The sequence below is a fragment of the Cnephaeus nilssonii genome (genome assembly GCF_951640355.1).
Source record: "Cnephaeus nilssonii genome assembly, chromosome: X".
Taxonomy (NCBI): Eukaryota; Metazoa; Chordata; class Mammalia; order Chiroptera; family Vespertilionidae; genus Cnephaeus; species Cnephaeus nilssonii.
In genome coordinates, this window is record NC_137071.1 from 35020906 (window position 1) to 35039758 (window position 18853).

At 39.8% G+C, this 18853-nt stretch overlaps 1 protein-coding gene across 3 annotated transcripts in view; it reads left to right on the plus strand.

Annotated features, from left to right (window-relative positions):
* Nucleotides 1-15977, plus strand: part of CYSLTR1 (cysteinyl leukotriene receptor 1) — a 35870-nt gene extending 19893 nt beyond the window's left edge. For all 3 annotated transcript variants that reach the window (XM_079764407.1, XM_079764408.1, XM_079764409.1), the window contains 2 exons: nucleotides 10496-10595; nucleotides 13846-15977. In XM_079764407.1, coding sequence (XP_079620533.1) covers nucleotides 13873-14889 — 1017 coding nt within the window. In that variant the 5' untranslated portion in view covers nucleotides 10496-10595; nucleotides 13846-13872 and the 3' untranslated portion in view covers nucleotides 14890-15977. The remainder of the gene's footprint in view (nucleotides 1-10495; nucleotides 10596-13845) is intronic.
* The last annotated feature ends 2876 nt before the right edge of the window (nucleotides 15978-18853 follow it).

The following is an 18853-nucleotide window of genomic DNA, read 5'->3' on the forward strand; positions in this document are numbered from 1 at the left end:
GGGGATTTAAAAAAAAATAAAGCTTAAATTAAGGGTTTTCTATTTGGACATTTTTTTTCAATTACTAAACTTTAAAATAACAAAAGTTTATAATCTCAGCCAGAAGAGACGAATAGACACTTCTCCAAAGAGAGCATACAGATGGCCAATATACATATGAAAACATGCTCATAGTCACTAATCATCAGAGAAATGAAAATTAAAACCACAGTGTGGTATCACTTCACACAAGCCAGAATGGCTCTCATCAATAAATTCACAAACAAGTGCTGGCAAGGATATGGAGAAAAGGAAACCCTTGTGTGCTCTTGGTAGGAATGCAGATTGGTGCAGCCACTATGGAAAACAGTATGAAGTTTCCTCAAAAAAGTAAAAATGGACCTGCCTTATGACCCAGCAATTCCACTGCAACTATACCTGAAGAAACCCAAAACACTAATGCTAAATAATATATGCACTCCTATGTTCATTGCATTACAGTAGCCAAGATATGGAAGTAACCCAAGTGGCCATCAATAGACAAGTGAATAAAAACGCTGATGTACATCTATACAATGGAATATTACTTAGCCATGAAAAAGAATGAAATCGTATGATTTGCAACAGCATGGATGGACCTGGAGGGTATTATGCTAAGTGAAATAAGTCAGTCAGAGAAAGACAAATACCACAGGATTTTACTTACAAGTGGAATCTAAAGAACAAAATGAGTAAACAAACAAAATTGAAACAGACTCACAGATGCAGGGAGCAGACTGGTGATTACCAGAGGGGAAGAAGCTTAGGGGACTGGATGAAAGAGGTGAAGAGATTAAGAAGTACAATTGGTAGTTAACAAAGTAGGAAAGTAGTTACCCTTTTATTAGGTAGGAAATCTATCCTACCTAATAAAAGGGTAATATGCAAATAACCATCACTCCGCTACACTCACGATTGGGCCGGCGGGAGACTGGGGGGCAGGACTCAGGGTGGCCTAGCCAGCTGTTGAGAGGCACAGGGGGCGGGCCTATCCAGCCATTGAGAGGCGCCGGAGGCTTTTGGCCTGGTGCACGAGCGGACACCCAGCTCCCCTGCCATTGAAAGCGGGGAGTTGGGTATCCGCTCGTGCACCAGGCCAAAAGCCTCCAGCACCTCTCAACGGCCAGATAGGCCCACCCGGGGCTTTTGGCCTGGTGCACCAGCGTACCCCCTGCCATCGATTGCAGGGAGCTGGGGGTTTCTTCGGCCTGGTACACCAGTGGACCCCCTGCGATTGATCACCTGGGCAGGGAGCTGGGGGTCTGCTTTCAGCCTGGGCAGGAGCAAACCCCCTGCGATTGATTGTAGGGAGCTGGGGGTCCGCTCCTGCCCAAGAGGCTTTCGGTCTGGGCAGGCCTGGGCAAGGGCTGAGCCAGTGATCAGAGGGAGCTGGAGAGGCCTGCCCAGGCCTAAAGCTTCGGCCCAGCCCTCCATTGGTGTGAACTATAGAGGAAACACCTTTTCTGACTGCACATTGACTAAGCTTCCTGTATGCCACTGGTAATATTCTTAGTAACTTGGGTAATAAGAATCCAAAAAGGTGATCTAGGTTTTTTCCACCACACTTCTGGAGAAAAAAATGAAGGTCCGCTGCTGGAAAGCTAAGAAATGTCATATCCTGCCCTAGCCGGTTTGACTCAGTGGATAATGCCTCAGCCTGCAGACAGCAGGGTCTGGGTTTGATTCTGATCAAAGGCATGTACCTAGGTTGCAGGCTCCTCCCTGGCCGGGGCCCAGATCAGGGCTCATGCAGGAGGCAACCAATCAAAGTGTTTCTCTCTGTCTTTCCCTTTCTCTTCCACATTCTCTAAAAGTCAATGGAAACATACCCTCAGGTGAGGATAAAAATAAACAAATAAATCCATATCCTATAAAAGACACATCTTGAAAATGCCTAAAGAAAGTTGTCATTTTTTCTTGGTGAAGGGATTAGAGTCCGTGTTGATGAAAACACCTTGGTGGCTGTGGTGACTGACAGTGGCTGCAGCAGTGGGGTGATGGGGCTGGCGCCTTCCCCTGAACAGCCCGGTTGCCTCCCACAAAGGGAGGCCAGACTGAGGCTTAGGTATGCTCCCTGTGGAGCGTGGGCCTAAGCCGTCAGTAGGACATCCCCTGAGGGCTCCCAGTATGTGAGAGGGGGCAGGTTGGGCTGAGGGACCCCCGACTCTCAGTGCATGAATTTCGTGCACCAGGCCCCTAGTATATATATAAAAGTCTAAGTGACTGACCGTACATACGTCCAACTGTCCAACCAACCAACCAGCCGGTATATATGACGTGCACTGTCAATTTAAAAATAAACGTTGACTCGTGCATGCACGATATATATAAAGCTCTCGCTGGCTCCATTTGTATGCATGTATTAATTTTATAATACTATATTATATATACTATTTTGACATGTAATTTTTTGCAGTAACATAATTACCGCACGAATCTTCTAATTAATTTCCTTCCAATGTGCATGAATCCGTGCACCAGGTCACTAGTATAGTCAATAATATTGCAATGACTGTGTAAGGTGCCGGGTGGGTACTAGAAATATCAGGGAAAATCTTTGTAATGTATATGATTGTCTAACCACTATGTGTACACCTGAAACTAATAGAAAATAACATTGAATGTAAACTGTTGAAAAAAATATTTTTGTTTATGATCTCACTGTAAAATTTTGTGTGTTTTAAACATCTTTAGCCCTCTTGCTTTCCCATAATGTGAACAGAAGAGATTTCCTGCCACCCCCTCAACACTGTCTACCTTTCAAAAAGTTACATTTTGTAAAACCAACAAACTGACCTTTAAAAAAATGCTTTAAAGAAAAGAAAAACAAAAAAGAAGAAAAAAAATAACATGCTTTTTCTCTAATTTTGAATTTTTCCATAATCTTCTTATATTTTAGAGAACAAAGAAGGCTCAGTGTAAATTTTCACTTATCTTCTTGACCCTTATAGAAAGTATAGCTTTCCTTTAAGGTGGAATACTTTGGTTTCTTGTACCTTTAATAACCCACATAAGTGAGTCCTTTTTCCCAAGTATTTATAATTTATTTTACTCCAACAAAGTGCAATCAGTAAGGTAAAGTCCCCAAATTTAGACTAATACAGCTGCTTTTATTTGTCCATTTTCAGGAGTTTTCTCACAGTCTTCTGGGAACCAACTTCCAAAATTAAGGTCATCTCCTAAGATCATTTTAGAGTTCAAATGTTAGAAAGCAAACAAATTTCCATCTCTCATTCTGCTGATCAAACTTGGTCCTGGCATCTCCCCTGATTAGGGTTGTTGGATACAGCAAGTATATTTGACTACTTCCCAAGAGCTTACTTTTAAAGGAACAAAAATGTTTGTGATTTGTTTAGATTGGATAAACAATGTTAAAATAGATGTTTCATTATTCAAAAGACTTGAGGCCCAGTGCACAAAAATTCGTGCATGGGGGAGGGGGTCCCTCAGCCTGGCCTGCCTCCCCTCAGTCTGGGAGCCCTCACAGTATGTCCTACTGACAGCTTAGGCCCGCTCCCGGAGAGGCAACAGGCCAATCAGGTATATAGATACTTTCTGGAGGCAGCACCGACTCCTTCCTTATTTCTTTCCTCTGTGGTTGAGAACAGGGGACTAAAAGGCAGACACAGAACTGTGGCTGGGCCCGGGGCTTTTATAGGCAGCGGAAAGAGGGAGAGGGCTGGGGAAAGTCTAGACACGTTTCCTTCAATTGTCCTCCCTTCCTCCGGGTCCCTACCTCCGTTTTTTCCTTCTCGTGGTGGATGCTCGGGCCTCGGACTGACAGGAGCCCAGCGACAGTGGGGTTCAGCCCCCTCACTTCTCAGCTGAACATACAGCTGCCTCACATTGCAAGTGAGGCTGTTTTCAATTGACTAAAGCGCTGGGAATCCACAGCTCCCACCTCTCCCCTCTCGGTTTCCTACTTGGGTCGGTTGCAAAGTTCACTGAGACACCAAAGCAGCTCTGCCCTGATAGTTCTGCACTGGCTCCCGCCCAGGCCCCGCTGAGCACTCTTCCTCTAGTCTCCAGGCCCACAGTCTGCACTCGAGGAGGTCGCCTGGAGCTCCTTCCCCTGGGCAGGTGGGGTAGGGGGGTTGGCTTGGAGAGCTGGAGGAAGATGGCAGAGTAACAGTTGGCATGAACCAGCGCCTGCTCAGCCAGACTTCCTAAGCTCCCCACCAGGCCCAGGCCAGGCCCCTTCCCTGCGCCGGGAGGACCCTGGCTGAAGTCTGCTCCCGGCACCCAGCGCCCTCATCCCTGTTCCACCAACAGGGACGGGAGCACCTGGCCCGCGACACTCTGGTCCCTGCCATCCAGGCAGGCAGCAGAGCAGGTGGTGTGGCCTAGGGCACCAGCATCCAGGAGCCTCCTCTCCCTGCCTGAAGCACGGGGTGGGGTCCGTGGCCAGCCTCAGAGGCAGGTGTGGGGCCAGGGCAGGGCTGGGCGGGGCGTGCGCGGCAGTCTGTGCACACCCACTCCAGCTCCAGGCCACCGGGCTCCCGCCAAGCAGCAGCAGTGACGCAGCAAGGCCCCGCGCCCCTCGCAGCTACCCCTGGATGCCATGCATGGAGACACCGCCTGCCACTGAGCCACCATCCGGCCCGGGACCTGCAGGGGCTAGGGTGGCCTCAGGCTTCCCACCAGTCGAGAGCGGCCTCTGCCTCCAGGCAGCATGTAGTTAAAGCTGGGCAGGCCTGTGCGCGCCTGCACAGGGGGCGGAAGTCCCCACTCACCAGCTCCTGCCCGGTGGTGACTTGGACACTGCAACAAATTAGCATATTACCTCTTTATTTGTATAGATGATTCAAGTGGGGCAAGGCTGGAAGTGGGCCCAGGGTGGGGGATATATTGGGTGGAAACCACACATACCTTTAAATGATGACAGGATAAAATAAAAAGAAGTTAAACTTTGGTACTGTAAGACTGTAAGAGCAAGGATATTAGCCAACTTTAAGGAGTCACTATATTTCACTCGAGGGATATGCATGTCAAGACTATAAGAATTCTAAACTAGAATATCAGGGTAACCATGTCCCTGAACCAAGTTTTCCTAAGAGTCACTATTCCAATAATTAAGCTGTCACTTTCATTCTACAGCATATCTTAGCAATAACTGCACATCTAAAAATATGCTACAGATTGTGTCAAAGCTCTCTTTCTGAGAGCCCTAAACTCTCTTTAGTACTTACTAGTGGATTTCTTCTTTCTCCAGGTAGCAAAACTTATTTGGCCTCTTCCATTAACACTTTTCTCTGTGAAACGGAAGGTTGGATAGGAGGCTAGGGCTAGTTTGTGGAGAGGGTTGCCTGAAATACAGAGTTGGGACTTGATTATAGGCATTTGTTAACTCTTTTTTCCCTAAGCTCTTTTATTTTTTTATTATTTTTATATTAAATTTTATTGGGGTGACATTAGTCAACATGAACATATAGGTTTCTTGTGTGGATTACTAAATTACAAAATCTGTATATAGGACCATATGTCCACCACCCAAAGTCAAATATTCTCCTGTCACTTCATATTAGGACCCTTTTCTCCCCCACCCCCCTCCCTCTGGCAACCACAACACTGCTGTTTGTGTTCATAATTTTCAGTTTTATATTCCACATATGAGTGAAATAATTTGGTTCCTAGCTTTTTCTGTGTGACTTATTTCACTTAGCATAATGTTCTCAAGGTTCACCCATGTTGTGGTAAATGACGTTATTTCATCCTTTCTTATGACTGAGTAGTACTCCATTGTGTATAGGTGCTACATCTTCTTTATTCAGTCCTCTATCGCAGGGCACTTGGGCTGTTTCCAAGTCTTGGCCACCATGAATAATGCTGCAATGAACATAGGGGTGCATATATCTGTGCATATAAAATATTTAGAGTGGCATTTGTTAACCGTTGAGAAACAAAAAGACAGGGTAAAAACCAAGGGGAGATTATATATATAAAGAGCCAGGGTCTGTAATGTCCAAAACGACCAAAGGCTCAACCGAACATCAAAAGTCAGTCCTGCAGTCAGTGCTGCAGATACCTCAGTGACCCAGCACTGACTGCCGAGGGGGCTGCGATCAGGCCCAGAGAGAAAAGCAGGGTCTGATTGCAGCCCCCGTGGCAGTCATTGCTGGGTCAACATGGCGGACGTCAGTCCTGGTGACCCAGCACTGGCTGCCATGCTGCAGGCACCTCAGCAACCCAGCACTGACTGCAGAGGGGGCTGCGATCAGGCCTGGACAGAGGCCAGCAGAAAAAGCAGGGTCTGACCACAGCCCCCATGGCAGTCAGTGCTGGGTTGGCATGGCAGAAGTCAGTCCTGCAGTCAGTGAACATAGGGTCAATTAATATTAAGTGAACATAAGGTCAATTAATATCTCTTTGAGAGGAGTTGAGAATATAAAGTACAGTGTAGAGCAATTACTTATATTATTTCACATAAAACTCTTTTCAACTAAGATATTTTCTTTTATTTAAAATGTATCTTTGCCGAAACCGGTTTGGCTCAGTGGATAGAGCGTCGGCCTGCGGACTGAAGGGTCCCAGGTTCGATTCCGGTTAAGGACATGTACATTGGTTGTGGGCACATCCCTGGTAAGGGGTGTGCAGGAGGCAGCTGGTCGATGTTTCTCTCTCATCGATGTTTCTAGCTCTCTATCCCTCTCCCTTCCTCTCTGTAAAAAATCAATAAAATATATTAAAAAAATAAATAAATAAAATGTATCTTTATTGTTGAAAGTATTACATATGTCCCTTTGTTTTAGTTTTTTCCCCATTGATCTCCTCCACCCTGCACCCGCCCCTTCCAGACCTTCACCAGACTATTGTCTATGTCCATGGGCTATTCCTATTTAATACATAAAAATCTAGAAAGATTTAGAGAAAAGAAAATAAAAGATATGCCAGGGAAATATTGAACAGAAGAGATGAAGTTGCTGCATGAATACTGGATACAGCCTTGCAGCCAAAACACAACTCATGAGATAAAGTTAGTCATTGTAATATAATAAAAGGTTCCTTTCACTAAAGAGATAAGATGGTTCCCAATACTTATACACATAATAGAACAGTGTAGGGGTTCAGAATGAGCCTCAGTGGTATGCATATTTTTGAGCTAAGGGCAATTTTAACTTCAGGCTCAAGTGAAAAGTCTGCCCCTCCCTTTAACTACCTAAAAAAATTGAATTAGAGGCCTTGCCCATAATAAGACATTATCCGATATAATAAAAGGCTAATATGCAAATTGTCCCCTTGACCAGGAGTTCGACCAGTAAGCAGGCCAGCCAACTGCCCATGTCCCCTCCCCCTGGCCGGGCTGGCCAGACCCCACCCATGCACAAATTCATGCACCGGGCCTCTAATATATATATATATATATATATATATATATATATATATATATATATACACACACACACACTGAGTGGCCAGATTATTATGCATTGATATCATAATAATCTGGCCACTCAATAAAATATCTAAGCAACTCCTGAATTAAATAATTGAAATCAAATTGTGCTAAAGCTGTTGTCAGAGACAAGAGTCCTCAAGGAAACTGAAAAGGGAAAGGAGGAATGTAGGTAAAGTATTAAGTGCTTGCTAGGTGCAAAGCTCAAAATTACTAAAGGAAGCATACAAGACACCTCAGGACCTCAGGATCCCAAACTTGAGGAAACATTACACTGTTACCCAGACAATGCCACATTTGCTCACATGCATGTAGTGAGTGGGCCAAATTATAATTGCACAGCTACCATGAAAATTGTTAACTAGTATATTAGCCTGGTAATATTAAAATTTTCATAGATGGGTCCCCTTTCTCTTTCCACACTAGGGAGAAATAAAAGTTTTTTCTAAACATAAAATTGTGAAAAATTCAAAAGTTAATTTTCTCCATATATAAAATGAGTGGAATCTCATAATTTCAAGACTATAAAGGATTTTTTTTCATTCAGCATTCAGTTAGTATATCTGTATTGATTACAGAGACCTAGGATGAGTTAAACCAAAAAAAAATATTACTGCCTGAATAACAAAATATTAAAGCCAACTTTATTTCCCACCTGTAACTCATAGATCACCCAGACTGCTAGCTATTGGCTAGCTATGCTAATTCAGAGAGGGAAAAGAAATTGAAGAAGATCATAACAATGATTATTGAAGGACAAGGTAGACTCAAACAGCAATATTGTAACAGTAGATTCAGGTCCCTATTTTTATAACATATCTGTTTTGTATTTTTGCATTTCCTTTATTTTCCTCTTGATTTCCTTTTTTTTTTTTTTCTCAGTAGAGTTCTTTTGGAAAGTTCCAGCCTATTTATAATTACAAAGAATAAACTGGAGGAAGATGTTTATTTTGTTGTCACTTAAACCGCAGATAAATGAAAAGTGCCAAGTCTCTGGGGTCCTTGCAAACAAGGATGAAAGTTGCTGTTGGGCAACATACCGTAAATTTAAAATAAAAGTGTTCAAGTTGCTACTGTTCAAAGAAAGCCCTTCTTTGCTCATTTCTTGAGGTTTTGTTATACTGTTAGATTTTATGATATAGTTTCATTGAAGAGAAGAGACATACACTCATTAAAAGTTAACTATACAAACTACAAAACAGTTTATCTCCAAAGGTATATAATATGTGCCAAATTAATGATATAAACAATAACTGCTATTATGAGTTTTTAGGGAGAATGCTCCAAGGTTCAAGCCATCCTTCCTTCAGGGAAAATTGTCCCTTGGACATCCCAGACAGATATACTTGATAATTTTTGTTCTAACTCTTATTCCTAAAAAACTAGGTCCTAGACAGATACATGCAGAAAAATGAAACTAGACCACCAACTTACACCATACACAAAAAATAAACTCAAAATGGATACAGGACTTAAACATAAGATGGGAAACCATAAAAATACTAGAGGAATCCACAGGCAGAGAAATCTCAGACATATGCCAAAGCAATTTCTTCACCGATACTGCTCCTAGGGCAATGGAAACTAAAGAGAAAATAAACAAATGGGACTACATCAAAATAAAAAGCTTTTGCACAGCAAAAGAAACCATCAACAAAACAACAAGAAAGCCCACTGTATGGGAGAACATATTTGCAAATGCCATCACTGATAAAGGTTTAATCTCCAACATCTACAGGCAACTTATATAACTTAATAAAAGGAAGATAAATTATCCAATAAAAAAGAGGTCAACGGACCTAAATAGAATCTTTTCGAAAGAAGACAGAAGGAAGGCCAAGAGACATATGAAAACATGCTCAAAGTCATTAATTATCCGAGAGATGCAAATCAAAACGACAATGCGGTACCATCTCACACCTGTCAGAATGGCAATCATTAACAAATCAACAAACGACAAGTGCTGGCCAGGAAGCGGAGAAAAAGGAACTCTTTTGCACTGCTGGTGGGAATGCAGACTGGTGCAGCCACTGTGGAGAACAGTATGGGGTTTCCTCAAAAAACTAAAAATGGAACTCCCATTTGACCCAGTAATCCCACCTCTAGGAGTATACCCCAAGAAGCTAGAAACACCAATCAGAAAGAATATATGCATCCCTATGTTCATAGCAGCACAATTCACCATAGCTAAGATTTGGAAACAGCCCAAATGCCCATCAGCAGATGAGTGGATTAGAAAACTATGGTACATCTACATAATGGAATACCAAGCTGTTATAAAAAGAAAGAATTCTTACCATTTGCAGCAGCATGGATGGACCTGGAGAGCATTATGTTAAGTGAAATAAGCCAGGCAGAGAAAGAAAAATACCACATGATCTCACTCATTTATGGAAAATAAAGAACATTATAACCTAATAAACAAAAAGATAGATACAGAGGCAGTAAAGCACCGAACAGACTGTCAAATTACAGTGGGAAAGCAGGGGAGGGTTGGGGAGGTGGGGAAAGAGTTCAACCAAAGGACTTGTCTGCATGCATATAAGCACAACAAATGGACACAAGACACTGGGGGGTGGAATGAGGGCATGCAACGGGGGGTAGGGGAGGCTGGGGGAAGGTCAAGGGGGGAAAATGGAGATATATGTACTACTACATGTAATACTTTAAACAATAAAAAAAACTAATAATAATTGGGGGGAAAAACTAGATCCTTGGATATGAACTCCTAAATTATTTCCCCTTTGAACTTTATAACAAACTGTTTAGAAGAGAAAATAGGGTAAATACCATGGCTTCATAGCAAAAAGAGTATTTATAATACTGTGTTCATCTTTAGATACAGAAGTTACGTGTACACAGAAGCAAACATCAATAATCAGCCCTGGTCTCTATTCCAAGTTTTGACCCTGGGGATATAAAAATGAATGGAGAGAAAAGAATGAGGCATGGAATTCAATAACTAGTCCTAAATCTGTCAGTAGAGCTTTGATGTCCCATCACACACCCTGGATCTGTGTTTAAGGCTGCTAAGCTCCCATGACCCTTCTGCACTGCTTCTAATGTCTTTAACTTCCTTTTCAGCATTTTGATTTCAGTTTAGGCTTCATCTGATACTATATCATAAGAGGCACTGATCAGAAACCAGGAACATTTTTGAAGAGAACTGCAGTGCTACAAAGAGGTATGGTTCCATTTTCTAAATGACTCTGTTTCTTTAACTTGCAAAGTATCTTAACAAAGTAACTTCCTTCATCATTTGCACTAAAATTAAGTTCACTTATGTTTATATTAATCAATTAATAACCATTTTTGTGCTATGATAACTCTTTCATACTGCATTGTAATCTCTCTACACTCTGAGCCATCACTCCTTGCCCTCATAATACTATGAGCTTCTTGAAGGCAGAGATGGGATATTAGGCATCTCAGTATCCACAAAGCATGGGTCTCATTAATGGGGAATCACAGTAATTCCATAAATATGAATTAAATGTTGTTGAAGGCAAGCAAAGCCTTCATCTGTATAATGAGTGGTTTGGACTAAATGATCCCTACCCTTTTAGGATTTATTATTAGTTTGAGAATTTTACAGTCTTTTTTTAATGGCCTACTTTAAGTCAGTTGACTTGATTTTAAAAATAAACAATTAAACCTAAATATAGAAATTACTAGGAAAGCTTATTTTAGTCTGCAAGGACTGGGAAGTTTCTTAAAGGAAATAAAGATCATCTGTTTCTTTGTCTGTTTCTATTAATTTCTTTATCAGTTTTATTTGGCATATTTTATTTAAAGATATGGTTGTTTCAAATGTATTTATACTATTTAACAGACAAATAAATAATTACTCTGTATCAAGATATGGGTGTTTTTTAATCTTACAGTTCCTTTATGATTTAATGCCTTCCTTAATAATTTAGGAAGCAACTTTACTTAACAGAGCCACTTTGGACTCTGAGACTAGAAAGATTTTTTTTAATTTCTTTATTGATTAAGGTATTACATAAGTGTCCTTATCCCCCCATTACCCCCCTTTCCCCGACTTGGAAAGATTTTTTAAGTAAATTAGAATGAAAATGTAACACTAAGTGATTATGAATGATAAATAATCCTTTCAAATGCCAAATTTGTTCCATCATTAACTTATTCATTCAATTAACATTTACTGAGCACTTATGGGCAAGGTACATATGTGTTAGCCCTGTGTGTGGTGCCTTCTTATATATCATCCAGAAAGTCTGTGAGGGAAGATAACACATGCATACAAATCATTGATCTGCAAGACAGATTAAAAGTACCCCAGCAGGGAAAAATATAGAAATTACTTTGGATAGAGGTTGAGAAAAGGTTTGGTTAAGAAGGTGTAATTTGAGCTGAAGGATGAGTAGTTTTTGCACATAGATGGAGGAAAGGGCATTTCAAGAAGAAAAATTTCATGAAAAAAGATAGGCAGGTAGGAAAACATGTGAAAAAATGTTCCTGGTATATAGCTAAATAGTTTTTCCATTGAATTTTAGGATCTGCAAAGGGGAGAAGTAAGAAAGAAGCTAGGAAAGTTTCATTGCAACCAGACTGTAGAAAGCTTTAATCCAGCCAAGGAATCTGGATTTTATTCTGAAGTTTCTCAGGAGCCATTGAAGGTTTTAGAGCAAGAACATAACATAATTGGAAGCTATCATGTATAAAAATTATTCCAGAAAGAGTTTGTGGCAGGGTATAGTGGGGGTCAATAGTGGAAGGACAGATGGTAATTACCTAATACCCTTCAAGTATACTTCTTAAAACAAAGGCTATGTAAAAAATTTCAACAGCACCATCTAGTGATTCACAACATAACACTGCTCTATTTAGGGGAAACTCAATACAAGGCTAACAAACAAACAAAAGACTAGATTAAGTTTAGGCAATTTCCCTCTCTTCCACAATTACACCTGAGTTCAGAGGACAAATGGTGAAAGAGACAGGTACTTGGAAAGCAAACTGAGAAATATCACAGAGGTTGGTACTAGTGAACTAATTTTTCTCTATCATTTTAAGATATACAGCCTCAGAATGATTCATCTTCAATTTTTTTTATCATATACCAACAGTTCTTGGTGAAAATAATGACTTTTTTAATGGAAGGAAAAAATAGAACTTGGATGGATGGATGGATGGATGGATGGATGGATGGATGACATATCTTCGCAGCAGATATAATTGCTAGCAGTAGTAAGCATGGCGAGTTATATCCCACCCACAACCACTATCATAGCTGTCTGTTTCTGTGTCCTTATGCAGAGACAAGATCAGTTCCCTCTATTGCTGGCAGTTCTTTCATGCTCAAGGAGTCCTCTCACCTTACAAACTCCAACTCCTCTCTTACCATGGAGCAAGAGCTGTGTAAAAGGCCAACAACTTAGGCTTCAATCAAATGTTATCTACCATTATTTATTGATGAGTTGCTCCCACCTTCTTATAAAGAATAAAGGAAAATAATGCAGAGGAACATTAAAGAAATCACTACCTTATCCCCATTTTTATCTGATCAGTTTGCCCTGATTAACTGCCCTGATATATTGAACTAAGCTACACCAAGTAACAACTTCTTGTTATGAAAGAAATTAGCATGTATTTTTCAACAGTTAAGGCTTTGAGTGTGAGTCTAGGAAGAGAACAAGGATGAACAGGTACAATATCTTCAGCCAGAAAGTATATTCCAATGAGTTATGCTAGTCTTTCCTCAGAGCCCAAACTTATGGTACAGATTTTAGAAATGCATTTCACCTCTTTGTATTTTCCTCATTAAAATAATTAGATGGCTTCTAAAATGTCTCTAGCCTTGGTGTTCAGTGGTTCTAAATAGAGGTAACCATATTCTAGAATAAAATTATTCCCCAGGGGAATTAGTTACATTAATAGAAAATCCAATTATTTTTCCTAGGTTAGAACATCACCTAGCAGATGTTACCTAGGAAGCCCTCTTCTTAGGGGAACCACGAATTTTCACCCACATTTTATTCTCCAAGAGAATTCAGTGCTTTTCCAATAAATATATGACAAGTGATAAAAACAATTGATAGATAAATAGATTCATATTTATGATACCACTCTCTTTAGAGCTTTTCTCTAATTGAAAAACAAACTCACTTTAAAGGAAGATTTACAGAATAGTACTAGAGTAATAAGACAAAACAAAGCAGAGCTGTTTTAGGTTGTTCTTGAAGATTAGGAGGAAGTCTATCAAGCAAACACAGGTGGAAAAAGAGGTAAGAAAGAGTGCTTCTCCTGGGTACTAAGTGCAGTTGAATTCCTCCTCATTATCCTACTAGCCTTGCTTCCTGCCAAGGTCAAAATGCATACATAGTGACACCATGAAGTGAAAGCTTACTAACTACTGTTTTTTATGGTCTGATAAAAATTGACAAGATTTTATATATATATATATATTGTAGGCAACAAGCAGACATTCCTAGAGAAACATGGATGGAGCTGGAAATCTGACAGTATCTTCTGCCAGTAATATTACTTGCAATGACACTATTGATGACTTCCGCAATCAAGTGTATTCCACCTTGTACTCTATGATCTCTGTTGTGGGCTTCTTTGGCAACGGCTTTGTGCTCTATGTCCTCATAAAAACATATCATGAGAAATCAGCCTTCCAAATATACATGATTAATTTAGCGGTATCAGATCTATTGTGTGTGTGTACACTGCCTCTCCGTGTGGTCTATTATGTTCACAAAGGCATTTGGTTCTTTGGTGACTTTTTGTGCCGCCTCAGCACCTATGCCTTGTATGTCAACCTCTATTGTAGCATCTTCTTTATGACAGCCATGAGCTTTTTCCGGTGCATTGCAATTGTTTTCCCAGTCCAAAACATTAATTTGGTTACACAGAAAAAAGCCAGATTTGTATGTGTTAGCATTTGGATTTTTGTGATTTTGACCAGTTCTCCATTTTTAATGTCCACACCTTACAAAGATGAGAAAAACAATACCAAGTGCTTTGAGCCTCCACAGGATAATCAAGCTAAAAATCATATTTTGGTCTTGCATTATGTGTCATTGTTTATTGGATTTATAATTCCTTTTATTATTATAATTGTCTGTTACACAATGATCATTTTGACCTTACTAAAAAATTCAATGAAGAAAAACCTATCAAGTCGTAAAAAGGCTATAGGAATGATTATAATAGTAACAGCTGCCTTTTTGATCAGCTTCATGCCATATCATATTCAACGTACCATCCACCTTCACTTTTTACACAATGAAACTAAACCTTGTGATTCTGTCCTTAGAATGCAAAAGTCAGTGGTCATAACCTTGTCTCTGGCTGCATCAAATTGTTGTTTTGACCCTCTCCTATATTTCTTTTCAGGGGGGAACTTTAGGAGAAGGCTGTCTACATTTAGAAAGCATTCTTTGTCCAGCATGACTTATGTACCCAAGAAGAAGTCCTCATTGCCAGAAAAAGGAGATGAAATATGTTAAGAATAGTGTAAACCCATCTCCAATGCAAATCGATGAAAAAGAGATTCTCGAGCAAGTATTTTCTCAAATAATTTATAATAAAAATAACAATTTCCATTAATAATTTACAAGTAATTAAATGTGTGACTATAAATCTCTCTCATTTATGCATCCACATTATTAGAGGTCCAAAAAGAATTTTAAGTGTTAAAGTTATAGTCCACAACTATTAACTAAATTATGTATTTGATCATTTGCCAAAAGATGAAGAATATTTGTGTATTGGCACTCAAAAAATAGGTCCAAGATCAAGGTTTTCTGCCTCAATTAAAAGAATAAGTAAGAACTAGCCTTTTAAAATATAAAATTAGCAAATAGTTCTCAATCATACTAACATATCTCTTTGCATGCATGCCATCAAATGAGAACTAAAATGACCCATCAGCTAAATAAAATGTACTACCACCTTCTTCCTTTGTAGTATTGACTGGATAGGCAAAGTAAGGCTATTTACTCCATAAAAGAGAATGTGCGAGTGCTAGAACAGCCTAGTAGTCAGCCAAAAGCTCCTAAAGGCTCTATGCAATGTACAGTCTGGAAACTGAAGAAAATAAACCTGGTCAAAGTCCAGTTTGTGTCCAATTTTCTTCTGCTGCTTACTCAGGCCATCAAAAGAGAATGATGGAGTTTTTGTTAATTTTTGAGGTTCTTATAGGGAATTATCTCCCTACATGACACACAGACCTTCCTTAAGAAACCAGACAACTGGCATTCCTATATTTGAACAGAAGTAATTAAAAATCTATCTAAAGAAGATGAAAAGGGGTCTACTTTTCTACATGCTTATTACTGGGATCAAATTTAACTAAAATGGGTTTTAAGTAAAAATTTAAAAGTTTATATTACAAATTGTTTTAAGGAATACTTATATTTATGCATATGTGTATAACTATGTAAGAGATTTTGCTTTGTTATTTACATTTATAAGTGAAAGTTAATTATAAGCTTTATTATTGTTTCATACTTTTTACTTTTTTATTGGCATGTTGAAAAAAATATCAAGGATATGTTTACAGTGGTTTTTCTATTACAGTGGAAGCTTTGTTCTTTAAACAGCAAAAACAACTTGATTGTGGCTGAAATATAATATTCATAGACAAGTTTTTGTCATAGTGTGGTCTGTTCCTTAATTCTGTGTTTCAAAAGGCACATTACCCCAGAAGAAATAAATAGTGATGAAGAAAAAGTAAAGTTATGAAAGGAGAAGTTCTTTCTAAATGTATATGTTATTTCTATTTCACATCTAATGTCGCAAACGCATAGGGAATAAAACTCAAAACATAAAAAAAGAGATCTAAAAGGCATAGTAGGTTGGGAAGGAAGATGGCTGCTGAGGGGAAGGCAGACTGCAAGATAGTGTGTGAGTGAGAGAACAAAGGGAGAGTGTGTGGTCACACGGGGAGTATTTCTTGGTGAGTTGAGGGACAGCTATACTCCAGGAGACTGTGGGGGACTGTCAGACAGGACTCCCCTGACCGGGCAGCCCCCACTGCTGCTGGGTTCCCTCCCAGAGCGACCGGCTTGGACACGGAGACCGTGCCATCTTGAAAGGGAAAGTGGATGTTATCGGAAGCCTGAAAAGCCCGGGGAATCTACAACTACAGCACCCACCAAACAGCTGCGAACCAGAGAACAATGGTCCCCAAGTGGCACAAGCACGGGAATTCAGAGGAGCTCTACACTCCCTCACAGAAAGGTCAGATTTCGCCTAGGATAAGGTGAGGTCTGTGGTCCTGGCAGGAGAGAGAAACGATCGCAAGGCAGGAGCTGGAGACCTGGGGAAGTCTGCCCCTAGAAAAATCCATAGCTGTTGGGGCTGGCGTGATCCGTGAATGTGAAAGGGGGTCCTCAAAGCTGCTAACAGAAGGAAACTCTAAAAAGAAATCCATTTTGATCTGGGCACAAAAGGACAGCCTAAAAATTTTAAAAGGGTGCCGGCTGCTTAGACCCAAGGGGAAAAAATGACTGCACAGATTTGTGCGCAGCCCCAAAGTTCGCACACTTACTCTGGCTCTTTTTTTTTTTTTTTCCTCTTTAAATCCTTGCTTTTGATTACTAAGCCCAATACATAGGATCACCCAATTGGGGACACTCTAAGAGACTGCAGGGGAAAGTTGTTTTTGTGGAACCTGGGGATCAGAGCAGGGAATAACCATCAGAGAACCAGCTCTGGGGCAACCCACTCCCCAAACCGGTATTAAGTGCCACAGGGAAAACAAAATTTAAACACTAGCTAGAGGGGACCTATAGACTCAGAGGTCAATCCAGAAACACTGCCACTCAGGGGTTGAATCACAAATTGACTCTTGTGTAAACACAAATAAAGGAATATAAGAAATAAAGATGTACTGCCTGCTTAAAAATCAGGAATGGCTTACAACACTGAGGAGCAGTGGAACGAAGGAAACTTCAGTACTGTCCTGACTAGGAAACAGGCGTGCTAAACAGAACAGTAGAGGAAGTGAATGACCTTCACTACTGAACATTTTTATTTTTATTTTTTTCATCTTTTACTTAAGAAACTAAATTTTTTTTCTTTTTTCCTCACTTTATTTTACCTTTTTAATTATTACATTTTTATTTTCAATCAGTATTATTACTATTATTATTTTAACTTTTTTTTAAAAAGTGTCATTTTATTTTCTCTTTATTTTACTTTGGAATTAGTGTCCTACATTCTATTTTCATCTTTCCTTTAGCATCATTTTACTCTATCTCAACTTTACCTTTATGCCATCACTCTCTTCCTCACTTTTCCCCTTTTGTTGTCCTGTTTCTCTTACCCTAATCCTGCTTAAGATTTTCCCTATTCCTTCTTTTTACCCCCTGTTAAAATTTCACCCTACTTATATATCTAATTTACAATCCCCTGCTCCAAGTCCATACACACCTCTCTCTTCTCTTTCTTCCTATCCAAATTTTTTTCTCCCTGTCCTTTTGTTGTTGTTTGCTTGATTGTTGATTATATAGGTTTTTTTTATGCTTGTTTGTGAGATTGTTTTGCTTTTTTGTTTGTTTTCTTGTTTTGTTTTTGTTTGTTTTTTGCTTCTGTTTTCCCTCACCTCATTTAATATTAGTTGTGGTTTGTAGTTTGCATTCATCTCCAGGTACTTGTTGCAGGCATGTGTTGGGAATAGTGGCTGTTCAATTGGATTTTTATCCCCATATATATAGTTTTTTCCCCTCTTCTTTCTTATTCTCTTTCTTTTCTCTCTTACTTTTTTTTCCTTTTCCCAATTTCATTTTTGAACTCCATTTGTTTCTCTCCTCCTTTCTCTCCTATCCTCTAATTCACCTTTCTCTGGTGGTTACCTTTATTTGGGGTTATTAATATCATGAATACATTTGTGTTCAGTGCCTTGTGCATTGTACTTTATTATGCTGTATTTTGTGCCTTTAAATCAATGCAGGAGAGAGAGAACTACATAATCAGACACCCGGAGAAGAGAGACCATGGGGAGACAAAGAAACAGCCCGCATATGAAAGAAAAGCAGGCATCACCAGAAAAGGAAGTAAATGAAAGGGGGGCAAGAAACCTGTCAGAGAAAGAATTCAGAGAAATGGTCATAAGGTGGATGAAAAGAATGGAAGACAAATTCGACAATATGTATAAGAACCAAGAGGAAATGAAGAAGAACCAAGAAGAAATGAAAAATGACATCGCTGCTGTAAAGAACTCAATAGAAAGCATCAACAGTAGACTAGAAGAAGCAGAGGATTGCATCAGTGAGCTAGAAGACAAGGTGGGAAAAAATACACAAGTAGAGCAGCTTCTAGAAAAAAAATTAAAAAGCAGGAGGAGAGCCTAAGGGAACTTTGAGACAACACGAAACAAAACAACATCCACATAATAAAGCTTCCAGAAGGAGAGGAAACTGAGCAAGGAATAGAAAATCTGTTTGAAGAAATAATGACAGAAAACTT